General features: G+C 43.5%; 1 protein-coding gene across 1 annotated transcript in view; it reads right to left on the minus strand.

Annotated features, from left to right (window-relative positions):
* Positions 1-15,146: 15,146 nt before the first annotated feature.
* Positions 15,147-18,850, minus strand: part of LOC138414068 (collagen alpha-4(VI) chain-like) — a 62,858-nt gene continuing 59,154 nt past the window's right edge. Inside the window, 2 exon segments of the mRNA XM_069540655.1 lie at positions 15,147-15,385; positions 17,143-17,805. Of these exon segments, the coding sequence (XP_069396756.1) occupies positions 15,285-15,385; positions 17,143-17,805 (764 nt within the window). The 3' untranslated portion in view covers positions 15,147-15,284.

Consider the following 18,850-nt stretch of genomic DNA (forward strand, 5'->3'; position numbering starts at 1 on the left):
GAAAAAGAAGTAGTTACAACAGACACCGCAGAAATACAAACCATCATAAGAGACTACTACAAGCAACTCTATGACCAAAAAATGGACAACCTGGAAGAAATGGACAAATTCTTAGAAAGGTACAAGCTTCCAAGACTGAAACAGGAAGAAATAGAAAATATGAACAGACCAATCACAAGTAATGAAATTGAAACTGTGATTTAAAATCTTCCAACAAAACAAAAGCCCTGGTCCAGATGGCTTCACAGGTAAATTCTACCAAACATTTAGAAGAGCTAACACCCATCCTTCTCAAACTCCTCCAAAAATTTGCAGAGGAAGGAAGACTCCCAAACTCATTCTACACAGCCAAAATCACCCTGACACCAAAACCAGACAAAGATGTCACAAAGAAAGAAAACTACAGGACAATATCATTGATGAACATAAATGCAAAAATCCTCAACAAAATACTAGCAAACAGAATCCAACAACACATTAAAAGGATCATACACCATGATCAAGTGGGGTTTATCCCAGGAATGCAAGGATTCGTCAATGTATGCAAATCAGTCAACGTGATACACCATATTAACAAATTGAAGAATAAAAACCATATGATCATCTCAATAGATGCAGAAAATGCTTTTGACAAAATTCAACACTCATTTATGATAAAAAAAAAAAACTCTCCAGAAAGTGGGCATAGAGGGAAAGTACCGCAACATAATAAAGGTCATCTATGACAAACCCACAGTAAACATCATTCTCAGTAGTGAAAAACTGACAGCATTTTCTCTTAGATCAGGAACAAGACAAGGATGTCCACTCTCGCCACTATTATTCAACATAGATTTGGAAGTCCCAGCCATGGCAATCAGAGAAGAAAAGGAAATAAAAGGAATACAAATTGGAAAAGAAGAAGTAAAACTGTCACTGCTTGCAGATGACATGGTACTATACATAGAGAATCCTAAAAATGCCACCAGAAAACTATTAGAGCTAATCAATGAATTTGGTAAACTTGCAGGATACAAAATTGTTGCACAGAAATTTCTTGCATTCCTATACACTAACAACTAAAGATCAGAAAGGGAAATTAAGGAAACAAACTCATTCACCATTGCAACAAAGGGAATAAAGTACCTAGGAATAAACCTACCTAAGGAGGTAAAAGACCTGTACTCAGAAAACTATAAGACACTGATGAAAGAAATCAAAGATGACACAAACAGATGGAGAGGTATACCATGTTCTTTGATTGGAAGAATCAATATTGTGAAAATGACTATACTACCCAAAGCAATCTACAGATTCAATGCAATCCCTATCAAATTACCAATGGCAATTTTTACAGAACTAGAATAAAAAAATCTTAAAATTTGTATGGAGGGCTCCCCTGGTGGTGCAGTGGTTGAGAGTCCGCCTGCCGATACAAGGGACATGGGTTCGTGCCCCGGTCCGGGAAGATCCCGCATGCCGCGGAACGGCTGGGCCCGTGAGCCATGGCCGCTGAGCCTGCGTGTCCGGAGCCTGTGCTCCACAACGGGAGAGGCCACAACAGTGAGAGGCCCACGTACCACAAAAAAAAAAAAAAAATTTGTATGGAGACACAAAAGACCCCAAATAGCCAAAGCAATCTTAAGAAAAAACAAAGCTGGAGGAATCAGGCTCCCTGACTTCAGACTATACTACAAAACTACAGTAATCAAGACTATATAAGTGGCACAGCTTCCATCATGAGGGCTTTGTGGCACAATAAATGCTACCAAATTAAAAAAAAAAAAAGACAGTATGTTGCTGGCACAAAAACCGAAATATACATCAATGGAACAGGATAGAAAGCCGAGAGATAAACCCACACACATATGGCCACCTTATCTTTGATAAAGGAGGCAAGAATATACAATGGAGAAAAGACAGTGTCTTCAATAAGTGGTGCTGGGATAACTGGACAGCTACATGTAAAAGAATGAAATTGGAACACTCCCTAACACCATACATAAAAATAAACTCAAAATGGATTAAAGACCTAAATTTAAGGCCAGACACTATAAAACTCTTGAGGAAAACACAGGCAGAGCACTCTATGACATAAATCACAGCAAGATCCTTTTTGACCCACCTCCTAGAGAAACAGAAATGAAAACAAAAATAAACAAATGGGACCTAATGAAACTTAAAAGCTTTTGCACAGGAAAGGAAACCATAAATAAGATGAAAAGACAACCCTCAGAATGGGAGAAAATATTTGCAAACTAATCAATGGACAAAGGATTTATCTCCAAAATATATAAACAGCTCATGCCACTCAATATCAAAAAAAACAAACAACCCAATCCAAAAATGGACAGACCTAAATAGACATTTCTCCAAAGAAGACATAGAAATGGCCAACAGGCACATGAAAAGTTACTCAACATCACTATTAGAGAAATGCAAATCAAAATTACAATGAGACATCACTTCACACCAGTTAGAATGGGCATCATCAGAAAATCTGCAAACAATAAATGCTGGAGAGGATGTGGAGAAAAGGGAACCCTCTTGCACTGTTGGTGGGAATGTAAATTGATAGAGCCACTATGGAGAACAGTATGGAGGTTCCTTAAAAAACTAAAATAGAATTACCATATGACCCAGCAATCCCACTACTAGGCATATACCCAGAGAAAGCCATAATTCCAAAAGACACATGCACCTCAATGTTCATTGCAGCACTGTTTACAATAGCCAAGACATGGAAGCAACCTGAATGTCCATCAACAGATGTATGGATAAAGAAGATGTGGTACATATATACAATGGAATATTACTCTGCCATATAAAGGAATGAAACTGGGTCATTGTTAGAGATGTGGATGGACCTAGAGACTGTCATACAGAGTGAAGTAAGTCAGAAAGAGAAAAACTAATATCGTATATTAACGTATATATGTGGAATCTAGAAAAATGATATGGATGAACCAGTTTGCAAGGCAGAAATAGAGACACAGATGTAGAGAACAAATGTATGGACACCAAGGGGGGAAAGTGGGGCGTGGGTGGTGGGGGGTTGGGATGAACTGGAAGGTTGGGATTGACATGTATACACTGATATGTATAAAATAGATAACTAATAAAACCTGCTGTAAAGCACAGGGAACTCCACTTCACTGTACAGTAGAAACTAACACAACATTGTAAAACAACTATACCCCAATTTTAAAAACAACTACAAAGCAGTCAATTCACACAATGATTAAACCCTTAAACAGCAGAGTGAGCCAAGCAGATGCCAAATCACTTCCAAACACATTTTAATTCTAGTTTTAGGCCACCAAGTGATTCATTGCATGAGATTTGATGTCACTTGACCTTTCTGTCTCAATACCTTCATCAGAAAAATGAATAACCCCGAAGCAATGCGTGATGATAATTAATGAACTGACAGATCTAAGAGAGAAATTTAAAACACGTGAAACTTCTTCCACTTGGCTGATGGGTTACTGTTGCCCTGGTGTCTGAAATAAACATCTAAAAAGCAGAGAGTTTTTCTAGAGCAAGAGATACGGAAGGGAAGAAAATGTCAAGTATTGTTGGGGGAGCATTTCTAACACTCTTTGAAGACAGGCAGAGAGTTAAAAAATCAGAACTGTTGGGCTCTACCTCACAGGCCTACAAGTCCTGTACTTGCCCAGCCTTGAGACTTAAGAAAGAGCCCAGAGTCAACAACAGAGACATCAATGGTTTCATGGATGGGGGAGCTTACATGTCTGATGCTCCAAGGTCCTGGAGCAACATCCCCACCTTGTGCACTGAAGGTGAGCAGGACATGGCTGCAGTCTTCACTCCCTGGGGGAGGGGGAGGTTGCCAGTTATAGGGGGAGTTGACATCAGGTTGGCTCATCAGTTACCAGGGAAACTAGCAGAGGGGCATGCCTCTCACCACTCCTTTGATAAGCTATCATAGTGGAGATGTTCTGGTCTAAAGATTAGATCCATCACTAGCTGGGGCAGGGGCAAGTATGTAAGAAGGTCAGTCATGTGAGTAGGTGTAGGTGAAGCAGGCACTGGTCGAGCAGGGGATGTACAGAGAGCAAGAGAACAGCCATCTTGAGTGGCCTGATCATACAAAAACCAAAAGGAAATGTGTCAGCCCTGTACATGGCAGGGAATTCCAGGGTGAAAAGCCTTATGGTCTAAGGAGATGAATGAGCAGATATTATAAAAATGATGGGAAAGGGGCAAAAAGTGTGTACAGGAAGCCTATAGGATACAATGACTAATTATTTCTTGGAGGGATAATCAGAGAAGTTTTCACAGAGGCAATGAGTGCTGAGTTAGACTTTGACACAGATAATGGACCTGGTACATAGTAGATGCCTATTAAATATTTTTCAAATAAATGAATTAAAGCCATTACCCACAGGAATACCACCAAGGGCAAGAGCATGGATGGATGGAATATGGAATTTCCAGGAAACTACAAGTGATTTATTTAGTATTATTGCTCAAGTGAAAATCTGGAGGGAAAGAACAACTTCTATCATTGGTGAGGCTGGAGATGGATGCAAAGCCCAGATCTCTGAGGGCTTTCATGACATACTCAAGTTTTTTGAGTGTGTCCTGTTGGATTTGGTCAGCTGTGGAAATCTGGAAACTGAATGCAAAAGGACATTTCAGGTGGAGGCACTGTGATGGGCATGGAGATGCACCACCCAGATCCCTCTTCAATGAAGGGCTCATTGTACCAGCTGCTGGTGACAGAGGAAGGGGGCAGGGCACAACCTTTAAAAGAATGATAGCCGTTGAGGATACAACATAAACTGGTTAGAACCAACTAGGTCCAAGATGGCAGATGAGTGACTTCTGCCAGACTTTGAGCCTCAGTATACGCTCATGGTAACACATCAACACACTACATGACACACCCAAAGGCACCATGACAGTTCCAAGGCTGACCATAAAAGGTCAAAAAGTGGATGGTGGCCCAATTCCTGGAAATCCCCACCCTTTCCCCAAAATAGCTGGAATACTCCTCCCACTCATTAGCCTATGAAATTACCCACCCCTATAAAAACTGAAAACCCCATAACCTGACGCCTCTCACCTCCTGAGATGGCCCACACTCTGTCTGTGGGTTGTGTATCTCCCTGAATAAATCTTTCACTTTACTATGGCTCACTCTTGGATTCTTTCCTGCAGAAAGCCAAGAACCCACACTTCACAGCTGTCCCAGGGACTCACCTGAGGCCCAGGACATGACTATCTTCTGGCGCCCCACTCTCTTTCCTGCAACACTGGGAGTGCTGTTGGCAGACAGCCTTCAGCTGGGCCCCTGCAGTGTCTGCCACAGCTGCAGAGCTGCCTCACCCATGAGCATGCCCTTCCTGGGGCAGCCCATATCCAATGGTCATGGGGGCAGGGGATACAGGCCCAACCATTCCACCTTGGGGCAACTGCTCTCTGTGGAGTTGGCCAGGCTGTCATGAGGATTGTCCTGCATCACAGCCCAATTTCCCTGTTTCTCTCCCAGCCTTAGGGCCAGACAAGAATCCCTAAGGGTGGGGGTGGGGGAGCATCTGAGGCAAGGAAGGAAATTCCATCCTTCTGTCTCAGCCCACACTCCTTCCCTGTGGCTCTGACCTTTCAGGATTATCTTGTGGAAGCTAATGTTTGGGAACGAATGGAGTAAAGCAAAAGGAGCCCTAGTGTTGGGGTCAAAAGGAGTTCAAGACCGGATCCTATTATAGGTCTGGGTCAAGCCACTTCACCCCTCTGAGAATGGGAAGAACAAGAGGAAAAATTGGGAAGAATAAGACAAACATCCGAGATTTAGTGATGGAAGTGAGTAAATTCATGAGATAATATGGGAAAGTGCTTCATAAACTGTATATTCATCATTTCAATGAAAACTATCTAAAACATCTGATAATTGTTTCTTTCCCTTGGTCAGATTGTGTCTGTGCCTCAGGGTTTTTCAGGTAAACTTTCTGCAGGGGTCAGAGGAGCTCCATGGAAGGGTATACCACCGCCTTGTCAACGATGGGAGAACTGCAGTGGCCCCTGTAAGCACGCCAAGGATGGGAACAACCAATATCCTTGAACGTGTCCTCTTACTATTGAAGTTTTGCCTTTGCATCCCCAACCCCAGGACACAGGAAGGGCAGGGTAGAAGTGAGAAGTGGAAAATAGATCCCAGCTCAAATTACATCCCATCCTCAGGATGGATAAGCTTGGTCCCTTTATGCCCAGGCAGCTGAGGCCATGCTTAAAACAGAAATGCATACACACCTCGGCAGAAGAGCAGCTCTGCTGGGCTAAAGGGAACACCTGCTGTTTCTTTCCCATCACATAGATGTTTTAGCCAAAATTGGTTACCATGTAGTATGTTAAGGAAGAAAAAAAAACAGTATCCTAGGCATTAGAAAAAACCTGGGTTATACCAAAATGGTTACCTTTGGGAGAAAAGATGATAGGTGATAGTTATTTCTTCTATGTACATTTCTGTGTTTTATGAATTTATTACCATAAACACACAGTTACCCTTTTGTGATCAGATAAAATAATTGTCATAACAATAGATTAAAATTCTCATGTTTCTATGATCAAGCTTGTTCCCACTCCATTTGTAGTGTCAATGGGCTTAAAGGAGGAACAAAGAAATTCTAGAAATCACAGCTTTCGTTACTAAACCAGGAACTTGCCAGAAAGCAAGCTCCACTCTGGATACCTAGGGGCAACCACAAGCTGCTGGTGATCTGTCATGGACCAGATGTTTGTGTCCCCCCAAAATTTGTATGTTGAAGCCCTAACCTCCAATGTGACTGTATTTGTACTTGGAGATATGGTCTTTAGGAGGTAATTAAGGTTAAATGAGGCCATAATGGTAGGGCCCTAATCCTATAGGATTAGTCTCCTTATAAGAAGAGTCAACAGACAATGACTTCTATCTGTGTCTCTGTTTCTCTCTCCACACAGGAAAGGCTATTTGAGGACATAGTGAGAAGGCAGTTGTCTGCAGCCAAGGAAGAGAGCTCTCACCAGGAACAAAATGGCCAACAGCTTGATCTAGAACCTGTAGTCTCCAGAACTGTGAGTAATAAATTTCTGTCCTTTAAGCCACCCAGTCTATGTATTTTGTCATGGCAGCCTGAGCTAATATATGAATGCTCCAGAGGCCCCGCACAAGGCACCCTCAATACCTGGTAGCTCTAGAATTCAATGTAGTTCAGTTCTGCCCTGAAGCTGAATCCAAGTTCAGAGGCCTGGAGAACTGAACTGTGAGCCAGAAGCTCTTGCAAAATTACAGTCATCCTCACTATCTATTGGGTTGGCCAAGAAGTTCGTTCAGGCTTTTCCAGACGATGTTATGGAAAAACCCAAACGAATTTTTTGGCCAAGGCGATATTGCAAAATATTTTATCCAGGGTGAACCTAGACCCTTAGTTCCATATATGTATTGACAAGATCAGCCTGAATTGTTGAATCACCAAGTCTTGGAGGATAAGAGTCATTGTAGTTGATGTCAAAGGATCCATCCCATAGCAAACTCACTGCTGTTTCCTCTCCATCAACTGTTACTTCACAAAGTATAACACAAATCACAGTGAGTGGTATCATACATGGTCTCACACCAAGTGATTTAATCTAGAATGCCTTTATTTTTACGCTAGGTAGTAAGGATGAACTTCACATTAGATGTCCCCTTTTTTAGACCCCTACTTGACTAATGCTTCCATGTTCTCTTTCTTTTTTTCTTTTTTTTTTTTGCAGTATGTGGGCCTCTTACTGTTGTGGCCTCTCCCGTTGTGGAGCACAGGCTCCGGACGCGCAGGCTCAGTGGCCATGGCTCATGGGCCCAGCCGCTCCATGGCATGTGGGATCTTCCCGGACTGGGGCACGAACCCGTGTCCCCTGCATCAGCAAGCGGACTTTCAACCACTGTGCCATCAGGGAAGCCCTTCCATGTTCTCTTAATATAAAAAAGGAAATCAAGTTTCAACTCATTTCCAAATTAGGTTTTACTTACAATGTCAAGAAAATTTCCTTTTTGCTATAATGCCAAGAAAATTTTTAGGTAAGGTCAAGTTCAAGTTTCTTTTTCATTCAGTTTTAAATCATTGAAATAACTTCCAGGAAAGTTTTGGTTCATTTTCGAAACTACTAGAATGCAGTATTTTACAAGTCATCTGGCCAAGCTCTCTCTGGCAGGAAAAACTTCACAGGGTGAGGAATCCTACTTCTGAGGTTGTGGCATGGGCTTCATTGCTTATGAGTTGAGTGGCACTGTCTCAGGAAAGTTAATCTCCATTTCATGAATTATTAAAACAGAGGCAGAAGCACTGACACTCTGCCTGCCTGTATAGGGGAGTTGGAACACACCGAGCCTCACATTCTCACTTGCTCTCGAATCGGTTGGCATTGCCCCTGCAGCCGCTATACCAGAACTGTCGGCAAGCCTGTCCCTTTTCATTATAGGACCATTTCAGGACATAATCCTGGCACTCACTTTCCATTGGATCCAGGGAACAAGGACCTGCAAGAAAATGAATGCAGAGAGAGCTGAATTTCCTGCATGAGCATGACAGAAAAGAAGCAATGGTTTGGCGTTCCAGACCTAAAAATGAATCCTAACCTCACCAAAAACTGGCTCTGTGACCTTCAGCAAGTAACTTACCCTCTCTGAGCCTCAATTTCCTCCATCATAAAAGCAATATTAAAAAAAAAAGCTACATCACAAGTTTGTTGTAAGGTGTCACAAAACATACATGAAAGGGGCAATACAGTTAGAGCTATTATTTTGCACAGTGTCTAGTATATGGCACATACACCAGACAATGTGTAATGAATGAATGAATGAAACAATAAAGCTTTCCTCAATAAAATGCTAGCAAAAACCAAAACAGCACATTAAAATCACCATATACCATGATCAAGTGGGATTTCTCCCTGGGATACAAGGACGGTTCAACATACACAAATCAATAAACATGATCACCACATTAACAGAATGAAGGATAAAAATCATATGATCATCTCAATAGATGAAGAAAAGGCATTTGACAAAATTCCAGAGAACTACTCACTTGCTTATTATGCTAATTTCCTCTTTTTTTCAAACTGTCTCAATCCCTTGCCTGATCCCCAAATGTTCCAGCCTTCTAATGGTCTAAGCAAATCCAGCTAATTTATTACTGTACCCTGACACTAGCCCAAGAAGTTAAGCTATCTATTAAAAGAAAAGCATGATGTTCCTGGAAAATAGCATTGAGAATAAACAAGTTACAACAAGAGCAAGATCTGGAATGCCTATTTTAAATTGTAAATCAGACATGAATTTACCCAGGTCTATAACCTCTGCCTTCTGTGGAGAACAGATTTCCTTGGGCACACTCTATATCGGAGAAAAATATTCTTGTCTTGGGTCGGCCCTACAGCACAGAATGATGATATCTTCCAAATAGTTTCCCCTGGGCCTTCTAAGCACTCCCAAATAAAGAGGATATTGTCTTCAGAAAGCAATTCATGGTCCATTCGCAGGAAGTTGCCTACCCATATCCCATTAGTATAATCAGCACAGACCAGTTTTCTTGAAGGGTTGACCAGATGTGCTAGACCTCAGAGAATGAGATACATTCATGGGAATTGTCTTCTGCCTTGAACAAGCACATCAGAACTGGCCTGTTTCATGACTCCATGGAGGGTGTAAGACAGCAAGCAGTGAGAGCCCAGGAGAAGAAGCCAGAGCAAACGCTTCTCCAAAACCTTGGTGGGAGTAGGGGGGGTGTCAACAGAAAAACACTTCAGTGGTGACCTTTTGACTCTACTCTGTATGTTCAACAAATGGATTTAGGGCTCAGCAATCAGCTGGCACCAACCTCTACCATTACAAACTGATTCCAAATGGACAAGCCAAGGACTAGTTTAAACAAAGCACTCACTTTTCCTAGTGACACTTTATGGCTTTGGTCTTTAGAAGCCCCACCCTTGCCTTTAGTCTGGGAGATAATCAAACAGGGGTTGCTTCTTCTAGATTATACTTCTTAGGGCCGCACTGTCCAGTAGAACTTACTGCCATGAGGGAAATGTTCTATATCTGCCCTGTCCAATACAGTAGCCACTGCTCATGTGGCTGCTGGGCATTTGAAATGTGGCTACTGCAGCCAAGGAACTAAATTTTTCATTTGATACCATTTCAAATTATTGAAATTGAAATGGAAATAGCCAGTGTGGTGCAGCTATAGGTGAGTAAATCCTTACTGCTTTGAACTAATTATCTCTAAGGTGTTCTTTGTAACCTAACACTCAGGAAGCCTCAGACTCAATTTTTTTATCAGTATGATATGGTATCAGGGGACATTTCACCCACACAGTTATTGATAGCTTCCAATTTTACATTTGGTGTTATTTTTACCATGAGTAGTAACTTTTGCCTTTTCAGAAGAACGCTGAAGCAGGGTCAGTTTTACTGAAACAAGTCCATGGAATCCAGGAAGGAAGGAAAGAAAAGGGGGGAGAGAGAGAAGAGAGCTGGAAAGGTATGGAGAGCAGCGACAGGGAAACTGCTGTTTTACCGAGGCCACTTCTCTCTCCTGATGTACGTCTTATAACATAACCCTATCGGGAGGAGAAAACCACAAAATAGATCTGTGCACTCTGGAAATTACACTGAAATTGAAAATATATCAAGATCAGCCTGGCTGCTGGAAAGAGAGAGGACATTCATTTAATTCTTCATTAACAGATGCAGCAAAATGTGCCAGAGCTCCAGCAGAACTTGGCCTGAGATGCAAGGGCACGGGGTGGCTGTGGGAGCTCAACACTACTTGGGGCCAGAGAGGGCTCCCAGTCTGGGTAACACTGGCCTGAGCAGTAAAAGATGAGCAGATATGGTCCAGATGGGCACTGTGGAGAGGATGCAGAGACAGGCTGATGAGGGGAACAATGGCATGGGGACATGGGGTAAATACCAGGGTAGAAAGGCTACTGCAATAGCATGAAAAATGTATGCAGGTCAGTGGCGGCCAGTGAGACCCTCAGGACCACGCAGAAGCCCTCGTGCTCTACCCAGGCACCCAACCATGATCTCATGACAATGGGGGAACCACAGAAGAAGAGAAATCACATGGCCAGATCTGAATTTTAGAAAAAATAATATGGTCTTCAGAATGCAATTGGGAAAAGGACAAACTGGAAGAAACAAGACCAGTTAGAAGGCACTGCAATTACATTTGAGGTGGATGGGAGGGTATGAAGAGGGAAGATGTGGAGAAGGGGATGGGTCCGAGGGATGCTGAGGAGGGCGCCACGCCAAGATCTTGTTCGCAGTTGGGGGTGCAGGTGGGGAGCAGAGAACAACTAGTGATGTGTGGGCTTGGCTTTCCATTTCTGGGCCAGTGTGGTTCCTTCCAGTAAAGGAATAAAAGGAGAGAAGTTTCCATGGGAAAGTCAAGGCCAGTCTGCTTAATTGGGTTTGAGATGACAGTGGGCATGTCCAATGATGTAGTCTGGAGGATAGTTGAACATTCTGGTCTGCAGCTCTGGAGAGAGTTAAAGGTGGAAGACATGGATTTCGAGTTGTTTATACAGAGGGGATAGTTGAAGTCACAGTAGGAAAAGTTGCCTGGTAGTGTGTGTAGACGGCTTTGAGACAGGACCTAGGGAAGGCATTACGGATTTACCATGAAATTAATGAAGCCTAAGCTTCAGGGCCCCTTATGTGCATATACCTCTTCTAAATAAATATTTACTTTCATCCTTAATTTCAATGATTTTGTATTCTTTTTCTTACAGAGGGCCCCCTAAGTTGTATAAACTTCAGGCTCCATAAAAGCTGGATCCCCCTATGAGGATGGACCTGGGGAGAGGAGCTCACAAAGATGGGCTGGTCAGAAGTGGAAGAAAAGATAATGATGTTGTCTCTGAAATGCAAGTTGAAACTACAGTGAGGTACCACCTCACACTGGTCAGAATGGCCATCATTAAAAAGTCTACAAATAACAAATCCTGGAGAGGGTGTGGAGACAAGGGAACCCTCCTACACTGTTAATGGGAATGGAAATTGATGCAGCCACTATGGAGAACAGTATGGAGGTTCCCCAAAAAACTAAAAATAGAGTTGCCATTTGATTCTGCAATCCCACTCCTGGGCATATATCTGGGCAAAAATATAATTCAAAGAGATACATGCACCCCAATGTTCATAGCAGCACTATTCAGAATAGCCAAGACATGGAAGCAACCTAAATGTCCATCAACAGATGAATGGATAAAGAAGATGTGGTACATATATACAATGGAATGCTACCCAGCCAAAAAAAAGAATGAAATAATGCCATTTGCAGCAATGTGGATGGACCTAGAGATTATCATGCTAAGTGAAGTCAGTCAGACAAAGACAAATACCACATGATATCACTTATATGTGGAATCTAAAATATGACACAAATGAACTTATCTACAAAAGAGAAACAGACTCACAGACGTACAGAACAGACTTGTGGTTGCCAAGGCTGGGTGTGGGGTGTGGGAGAAGGATGGATTGTGAGCTTGGGGTTAGTAGATGCAAACTATTATATATAGAATGGATAAACAACAAGATCCTACTGTATAGCACAGGGAACTATATTCAATATCCTGTGATAAATCATAATGGAAAAGAATATGAAAAAGAATATATATATATACACATTGTATATATATATACACATTGTTTTTCATATTCTTTTCCATCATGGTGTGTATATATACACATTCTTTGTGTATGTATATGTGTGTGTGTGTGTGTGTGTGTGTGTGTGTGTGTGTGTGTGTATTGGGTTGGCCAGAAAGTTCGTTCAGGTTTTCCATAAGCTGTTTTGGAAAACCCAAATGAACTTTTTAGCCAACCCTATATATATATACATATAACTGAGTCACATTGCTGTACAGCAGAAATTAACAGAACATTGTAAATCAAATATACTTCAATAAAATAAATAAATAATAAATTTTAAAAAGGATGTTGTCTCTGAAGCCGAGACAGAAGGGAGCTTGAAGAGGAAGGCCGTGGGCAACAGTGGCCCAGGCCCGAGGCACTCCAGTCAGCGAGGTCTGACAGAGCTCTGTGGTCCTTCTTGGCATTCAGTACACCCTTGAAGACAAGAGACAGCTCCTTCCTCTGACTGGAGGGCAGGGAGGAAGGCTGTGGGCAACACAGGGAGTTGCAGGAGCTTGCCCTTGGCTACCTTTATTTGTGAAAAACAAAGTGCTAGAGGAGGAGACGTGAGGAGGTGGTGAAGGCTGAGGATGGCTTCGGGATGCAACCAGAGAGGGAGCCGGCCAGAACCAAGGAGCAGAGCACATGGGAAATGCTGGAAACCTTCAAGCCCCCTTGAGTATGATTGGATTCGACCACCTGGAAGCTCTCTTCCATCCCACTGGCCTTGATTTGGAGGGAAAAGATTCCTTCAGGCCGTGCTTCTCACTCTCCGTTGCTCAGTGGAATCACTGGGTCAGTCAGTCCCACACTCGGAGATTCTGATTGAATTGGTCTGGGATGAGATCTGGGCATTGAGAATGTTTAAAGATTCCCAGATGATTCTAATTTACAGCCAAAGTAATCCTTAGTATACTTGGCATACATTATATACCAAAAACATAACAGTCAACAAGACAAGTTTTTCTGTGTTTAATGTTTAGCCTAAGGAAGTGAAATGTTACTGTCCCTGCTGGGAGTGCCTATTCCTGTGTCTGTCTGGTTTTTTTTCTTTCCTTCAGATATGTGGTTGCTTTGGAATCTAAGAGATAGGACATATCAGCATCTTAACAGCTAACTTGTATGTTTACTGTGTGGCAAGCATAAGAATTATCAAGTTTTATTCTCAAAACAACCCCATGAGGTAGGCAGTCACATAATCCCCACTTTACAGATCAGAAAACTGAGCCACAGAGAGATTAAAATTGCTGTTCCATAGCCACCTAGATAAGAGCACGAGAGAGAACCATATAAGCACATCCAAAAACCTCTGGGTGGTGACCTCCCATTTAATCTAAGCAGGACTGACCACGCCACTCACTAGAAAGTTTCTCAGCTATCTTTTCCCTACCTTTTAGAAACTTCAGCATCAAATCCCGCCATGTCTCTTTCTAATGTGTTTACTGTTTGGCTTAATTTGTTGATCACACATAAGAGGTGGCAATGGCATTGGCTGTAATCCAAAATCTATGCTACAGTTGTTTTAGATGGATCCAAAATGTTCCTTAAACTTGGTCAGAACACACGTGGCCACTCACAGATGAAGGAGCCTTCTACAAGCTAGAGCATTTCCCCTCAAGGTCAGAAGTGCGTTCACGACTTCTACAATAGGTCATTGCTTCTCCACAAGGAAGTACAGACACTGCATGGGGTGAGACTCTGTAACACTCCCTGAGACAGCTTCCATTAGCTCCAGTTTTACACTCAGATAAAAGTCAGTCTTTGTATGTTTCCTTAAACTAGTTTCTTTAGCAGCATACATGAATCTGCATTTGCAAGGAAAGCTTGTAAAAAGCCAAAGTCTGCATGCTAACACAGTGCACAGGAATTTTTTTTTTATGCTAAAGATTTTAAAAAGTACATACAACCCAAGAAGCAAGGAGTAGTTGGGTTTTTACCAAAGGCAGTGCCTAAATTTCTTTCTTTTCCTGTTTCTTTTGGTTTTGTGCGCTTTTCTTGTTCATTTTCTTCAGCATCGTAGCCACTCTTTTCATAGTTTTTGAGTGCTTCTTGCTGAGTGAAAGATGTCATCGTGGCTTTTCTATTCTCCTCTAGAAAAGAGCCGGTTGCTTCGAGTGTTTCCAAATCATCAGCAAGGACACATTTGCCAAACTGGCACTTGGGCAACCTGCATGGAAACAAAAAACATGAGAATGAGGGGGCGCGTCCCACCTGGTGTCACTGGGCACGGGAGCTTCAGGCTTGGGTATTTCCTGATGACTTCGTTACCACATCACCTAGCTGTTGTCCTAGGTTTGCAGACGTGTTGGGACAGGTATCAGAATAATATGTTTAGCATTATCAACTTTACTGCTGGGATATGGGTTTAGAGGATAGGTAATGCAGTGGAATCGAAAATAGTTACTGTTTGCTCTTATACACTTACGTGATCTTTGAATTTTTTTATTGGCCCTGTATTACTCTTAATATTGAAAAATAAGAAAAGAAAAACAAAACCTTATCAGAGTTGTCGAACACAGGAGCATCTGGGTCCCAATGGTTGGAGTCAAGTCAAGGATTGGCTTGCCTGTGACCTAAGGGAGACAGTTCCCTGCAGGAGACAGAGCCCAGCCCTGCCCTCAGCCTACCTCTTGACAGACAGGATGGGTTGCAGCAAGGTGTCCCCTCGGCTCGGGCCTCCACACTCTTCAATGAGCTCTGGGGGTGGATACTGGTTTGCTCCACCTAAAAATAAAATAAAATATCAAATCAAATCAAATAAAGTGTAAAATAATATGAAACTCAACAGTAAAATGAAGTGAAAAAATGAAGTAAAGCATAAAGACCATTAAGACGTAAAACTTAAGACACAAAATAAAATCAAGTAAAGCATAAAATAAAGTAAAATACACAATAAAACAAAATAAAGAGTAACAAGATAAAATACAAAATCAAAAAGAATCCATTGACATAAAATCAAAAAGATGTAACATCAAACAAAGCATAAAATAAATACAAAAATAAAAGCAAATAAAATACAAGCAAAATAAGAGAATAAAATGCATCCTATTGTATAAGCAATATAAAATAAAATAACATAAAAGACTAGAACAATATGAAATACAACCTAATGTCATAAAACATAAAGTGAAATTAAAACAGACTAAAAAACTAATCCTTTAGCCACCATCTCCCTCAAAGAAGCACTAGGCCGTCAGCCATCTATTACAATTCTCCCCTCCATCTTTTGCAAAGGTAAGGAATCTAAAGTTCAGGGTGGTCCACTGACCTTTCTAGATTCACACAGCTCATTCGTGGCAAAGCTCGGACTAGAACCAATTCATTAACGTCCATACCCCTCAAATTACAGAAGCACAAATGCTATGTCTCTACTTCTAAGATGTCCATCAGACTCCCTTTATTCCTTCACTGACAAATGGACAGATGTTCCTCAAGGATCCCAACAGGGTTGTCACACCCGCTTACAAACTGAGAAACTAATGTCTCCCAGCAAGGAGGGCAAGAAGGCCTCCCACGTCACAAGGAGGCACCCCGCACATGAGTTGCTGTGGACTATGCACAGCTGGACAAAGCCCAAGACAAACTCCTGTAAATATGACCAGGATAATACCCACCCCCAATCCTAACCATCTCCATCATCATGCTAGGGATACAGATTTGGCACCAGTTGCCCATGAACTTGGTTCAACTGGAAGTGAGGCTACTAGAACAGGATGCAGGGAAGAATTTTGGCCAAGCTTCACTGTCACCGTGCCCTTCACTGGTGGCTTCATCTAGCCAACCTGAGGTGGGAGACCCCGGACTTCTGTCCTGTCTCCCTCACTTCCTGGCAAGTCCCTGAAGACCCTTCCTACCCAAGTGTGGTAATCAGCATCAACCAGGAGCCTGTTAAAAATGCAGACTCACCACTTTGCTGCAGCAGAAATTAAACACAACATTGTAAATCAACTGCACTTCAATAAAATTTTTTTAAATGCAGACTCTCAGGCCCCAGCTCAAACCCATTGAGTCAGAATCCAAATTTTAACTAGATCCCCAGGAAATGCATGTGCATGTTAAAATCTGAGAAACACTGTTCTATAGCACTAGATTCTGAATCACTGGATACAGCAATAACAGTAACAATGTCTTATGTGTATACAGCAGTGGTGCTTTCATGCAGGTATTTGAACGTAGGCTTCACAAATAGAGAAGAGACTGTAATCCTCATTCTGGTAAATGAGAAAATCAAAAGGTTCGGTGGAAACCTGAGGCCTCCCAGCCACCAGACAAGAAACCAACGCTAGGCTTGGCACAGTGTCAGGGCAACATAGCTCAGGGTTTTCAGGAAGTGGTGTGCTCCCTGGGGGCTCCCTCAGAGAATTCGGGGCTGCCTACACCTCAGCAAGATTGAAGGTGCAATGGGCACCCATTCACCCATATGCCAGGCTCTGTATGTTCCTCTCCCCACCCAGCATCCCCAGGGCTCCCCAACTGCTCACCTTTTAGGAGGTTCAGGAAGGCCTGCGTGAAGCCCCGAGCATAGGCCACCTCCGCGTCCGAGAGCCCCTCAACGTGCAGCAGGTGCTGTTTGGAGGGGCTGCTGGCCACGCGGGTCCCCACGCCCAGGCCCAAGGCCAGCACAAACAGCGTGATGCCCTTGCACTTGGCCTCCAGGGACAGAGTCCTTAACTTCTCCCGGTCCCAGCTGCTGGTCTCACTGGCCACGATGTTAAAGAGGACCTGCACTTTCCTGGGCAGCAGGGCCACCAGGAGCAGCTTCTCCAGCGTCCACTCCAAGGCGTGGCCCAGGGCCGGGGCTCCCCGCAGGGGGTGGTCCATGGCCTCGCGGACATGCCTCTGCATCTGCATCCGGCGGCCATACGAGGTCAGGTGGAAGCCCTCGCGCACAGGTGGCCGCCCCGTGCCCGGCCAGAAGTGGGGGGTCGTGTGTGTCACCAGGGCTGTGGGGGCCCCACGTGGGGACATGCTCGGCTGCGCAGCCACCTCGAGGTTGTCGAGCATGGTGTCCACCAGAGTCAAGGCTGTGCGGTAGAGGTCGGTGCCCATACCGACGGAGCTGTCCACCACGAAGGCCACGTCCGCGTCCACCGCCAGCGGCCTGGGCACGCCCAGCCCGCACTTCGGGGCCGGGATGCACTGATCTGCAGAGGAGAGGCGGGGAGAGGCGGGGTTACCACGAGTCCCTTCCCTTCCCATGGACACACAATTCCAGGTGCTCAGTAGGGAAAGCTGCTGCTGAGGGCTGCCTGCATGGGGTTGACTCTGCTAGTAGATGGGCACTGTCAATAAATGTGCCTGTTTCCCAGAAGGAAAAGTTGAGAGTATCTGATTCCTTGGTTAATGTTTCTAACCACTAGGCCATACGGCTTCCTAATCACTAGATTCACAGATTCCTGCCTGGTTCAATCAGGCCCGACCTCTTATGGGGGTGTGTGACCTGGGGCAGATTACTCAGCTTTCCCACAGCCTCAGTTTCCTCATGTCAGATGGCGATAATGATAATAATAATAATAGTACCTCCCTTATGAGGTTGTTTGTGATGTGTAACTTTAAAATGAGTTAATATATGTAAGGGCTCAGAACAACTCCTGGTGTGTAGCAAAAGCTCAGGCTCAATAAACACCAGCTAGATTTTTGCTTCTGCAGGAGGGGGTTGGAGGCCCAGAGAAACCACATGTCAAATAAGACGATGGATGGGAAAGCAGTTCATCGGCTGTAATATACTCTACAAATGGCAGTTCCTGTATTTGACCCAACCAAGTTTTCAGAGCCAAATCTCTCCTGGCAGTGTTAGGACTTAGTGTGGATCCGGTAAAGGGAACTATTAAGTCCCCTTTTGCTTTCACCTACAGGACTCACTCTGGCCCCGGGTGACGTGGGTGTGGATGAGAGCTCTTCACACGTGGGCATGTGTGGGTTTCAGCATCATGTTCTTTCTGGCCCAGGCCAGTGTGGGATACAGTGATGGAAGCGGGGACTCTGAGACAGGGAACAACTTGCCAATACCCTGATGATGGCCAAAGGCAGTTCCAGGCCAAAAACCAGGACTCTTGACCTTAGCTCAGTGGTCTTCCCTTTACACTAAGGTGCCACTGAGGAAGGAACACAAGTCCAGCCATCCACAGGAACTTGACAGTACAGGTAAGTTAGCAGAGCAGGCCAGGGCTGAGAAGATAGGGAAGGGGC

The sequence above is a fragment of the Delphinus delphis genome, chromosome 4 (genome assembly GCF_949987515.2).
Source record: "Delphinus delphis chromosome 4, mDelDel1.2, whole genome shotgun sequence".
In the NCBI taxonomy this organism is placed as follows: domain Eukaryota; kingdom Metazoa; phylum Chordata; class Mammalia; order Artiodactyla; family Delphinidae; genus Delphinus; species Delphinus delphis.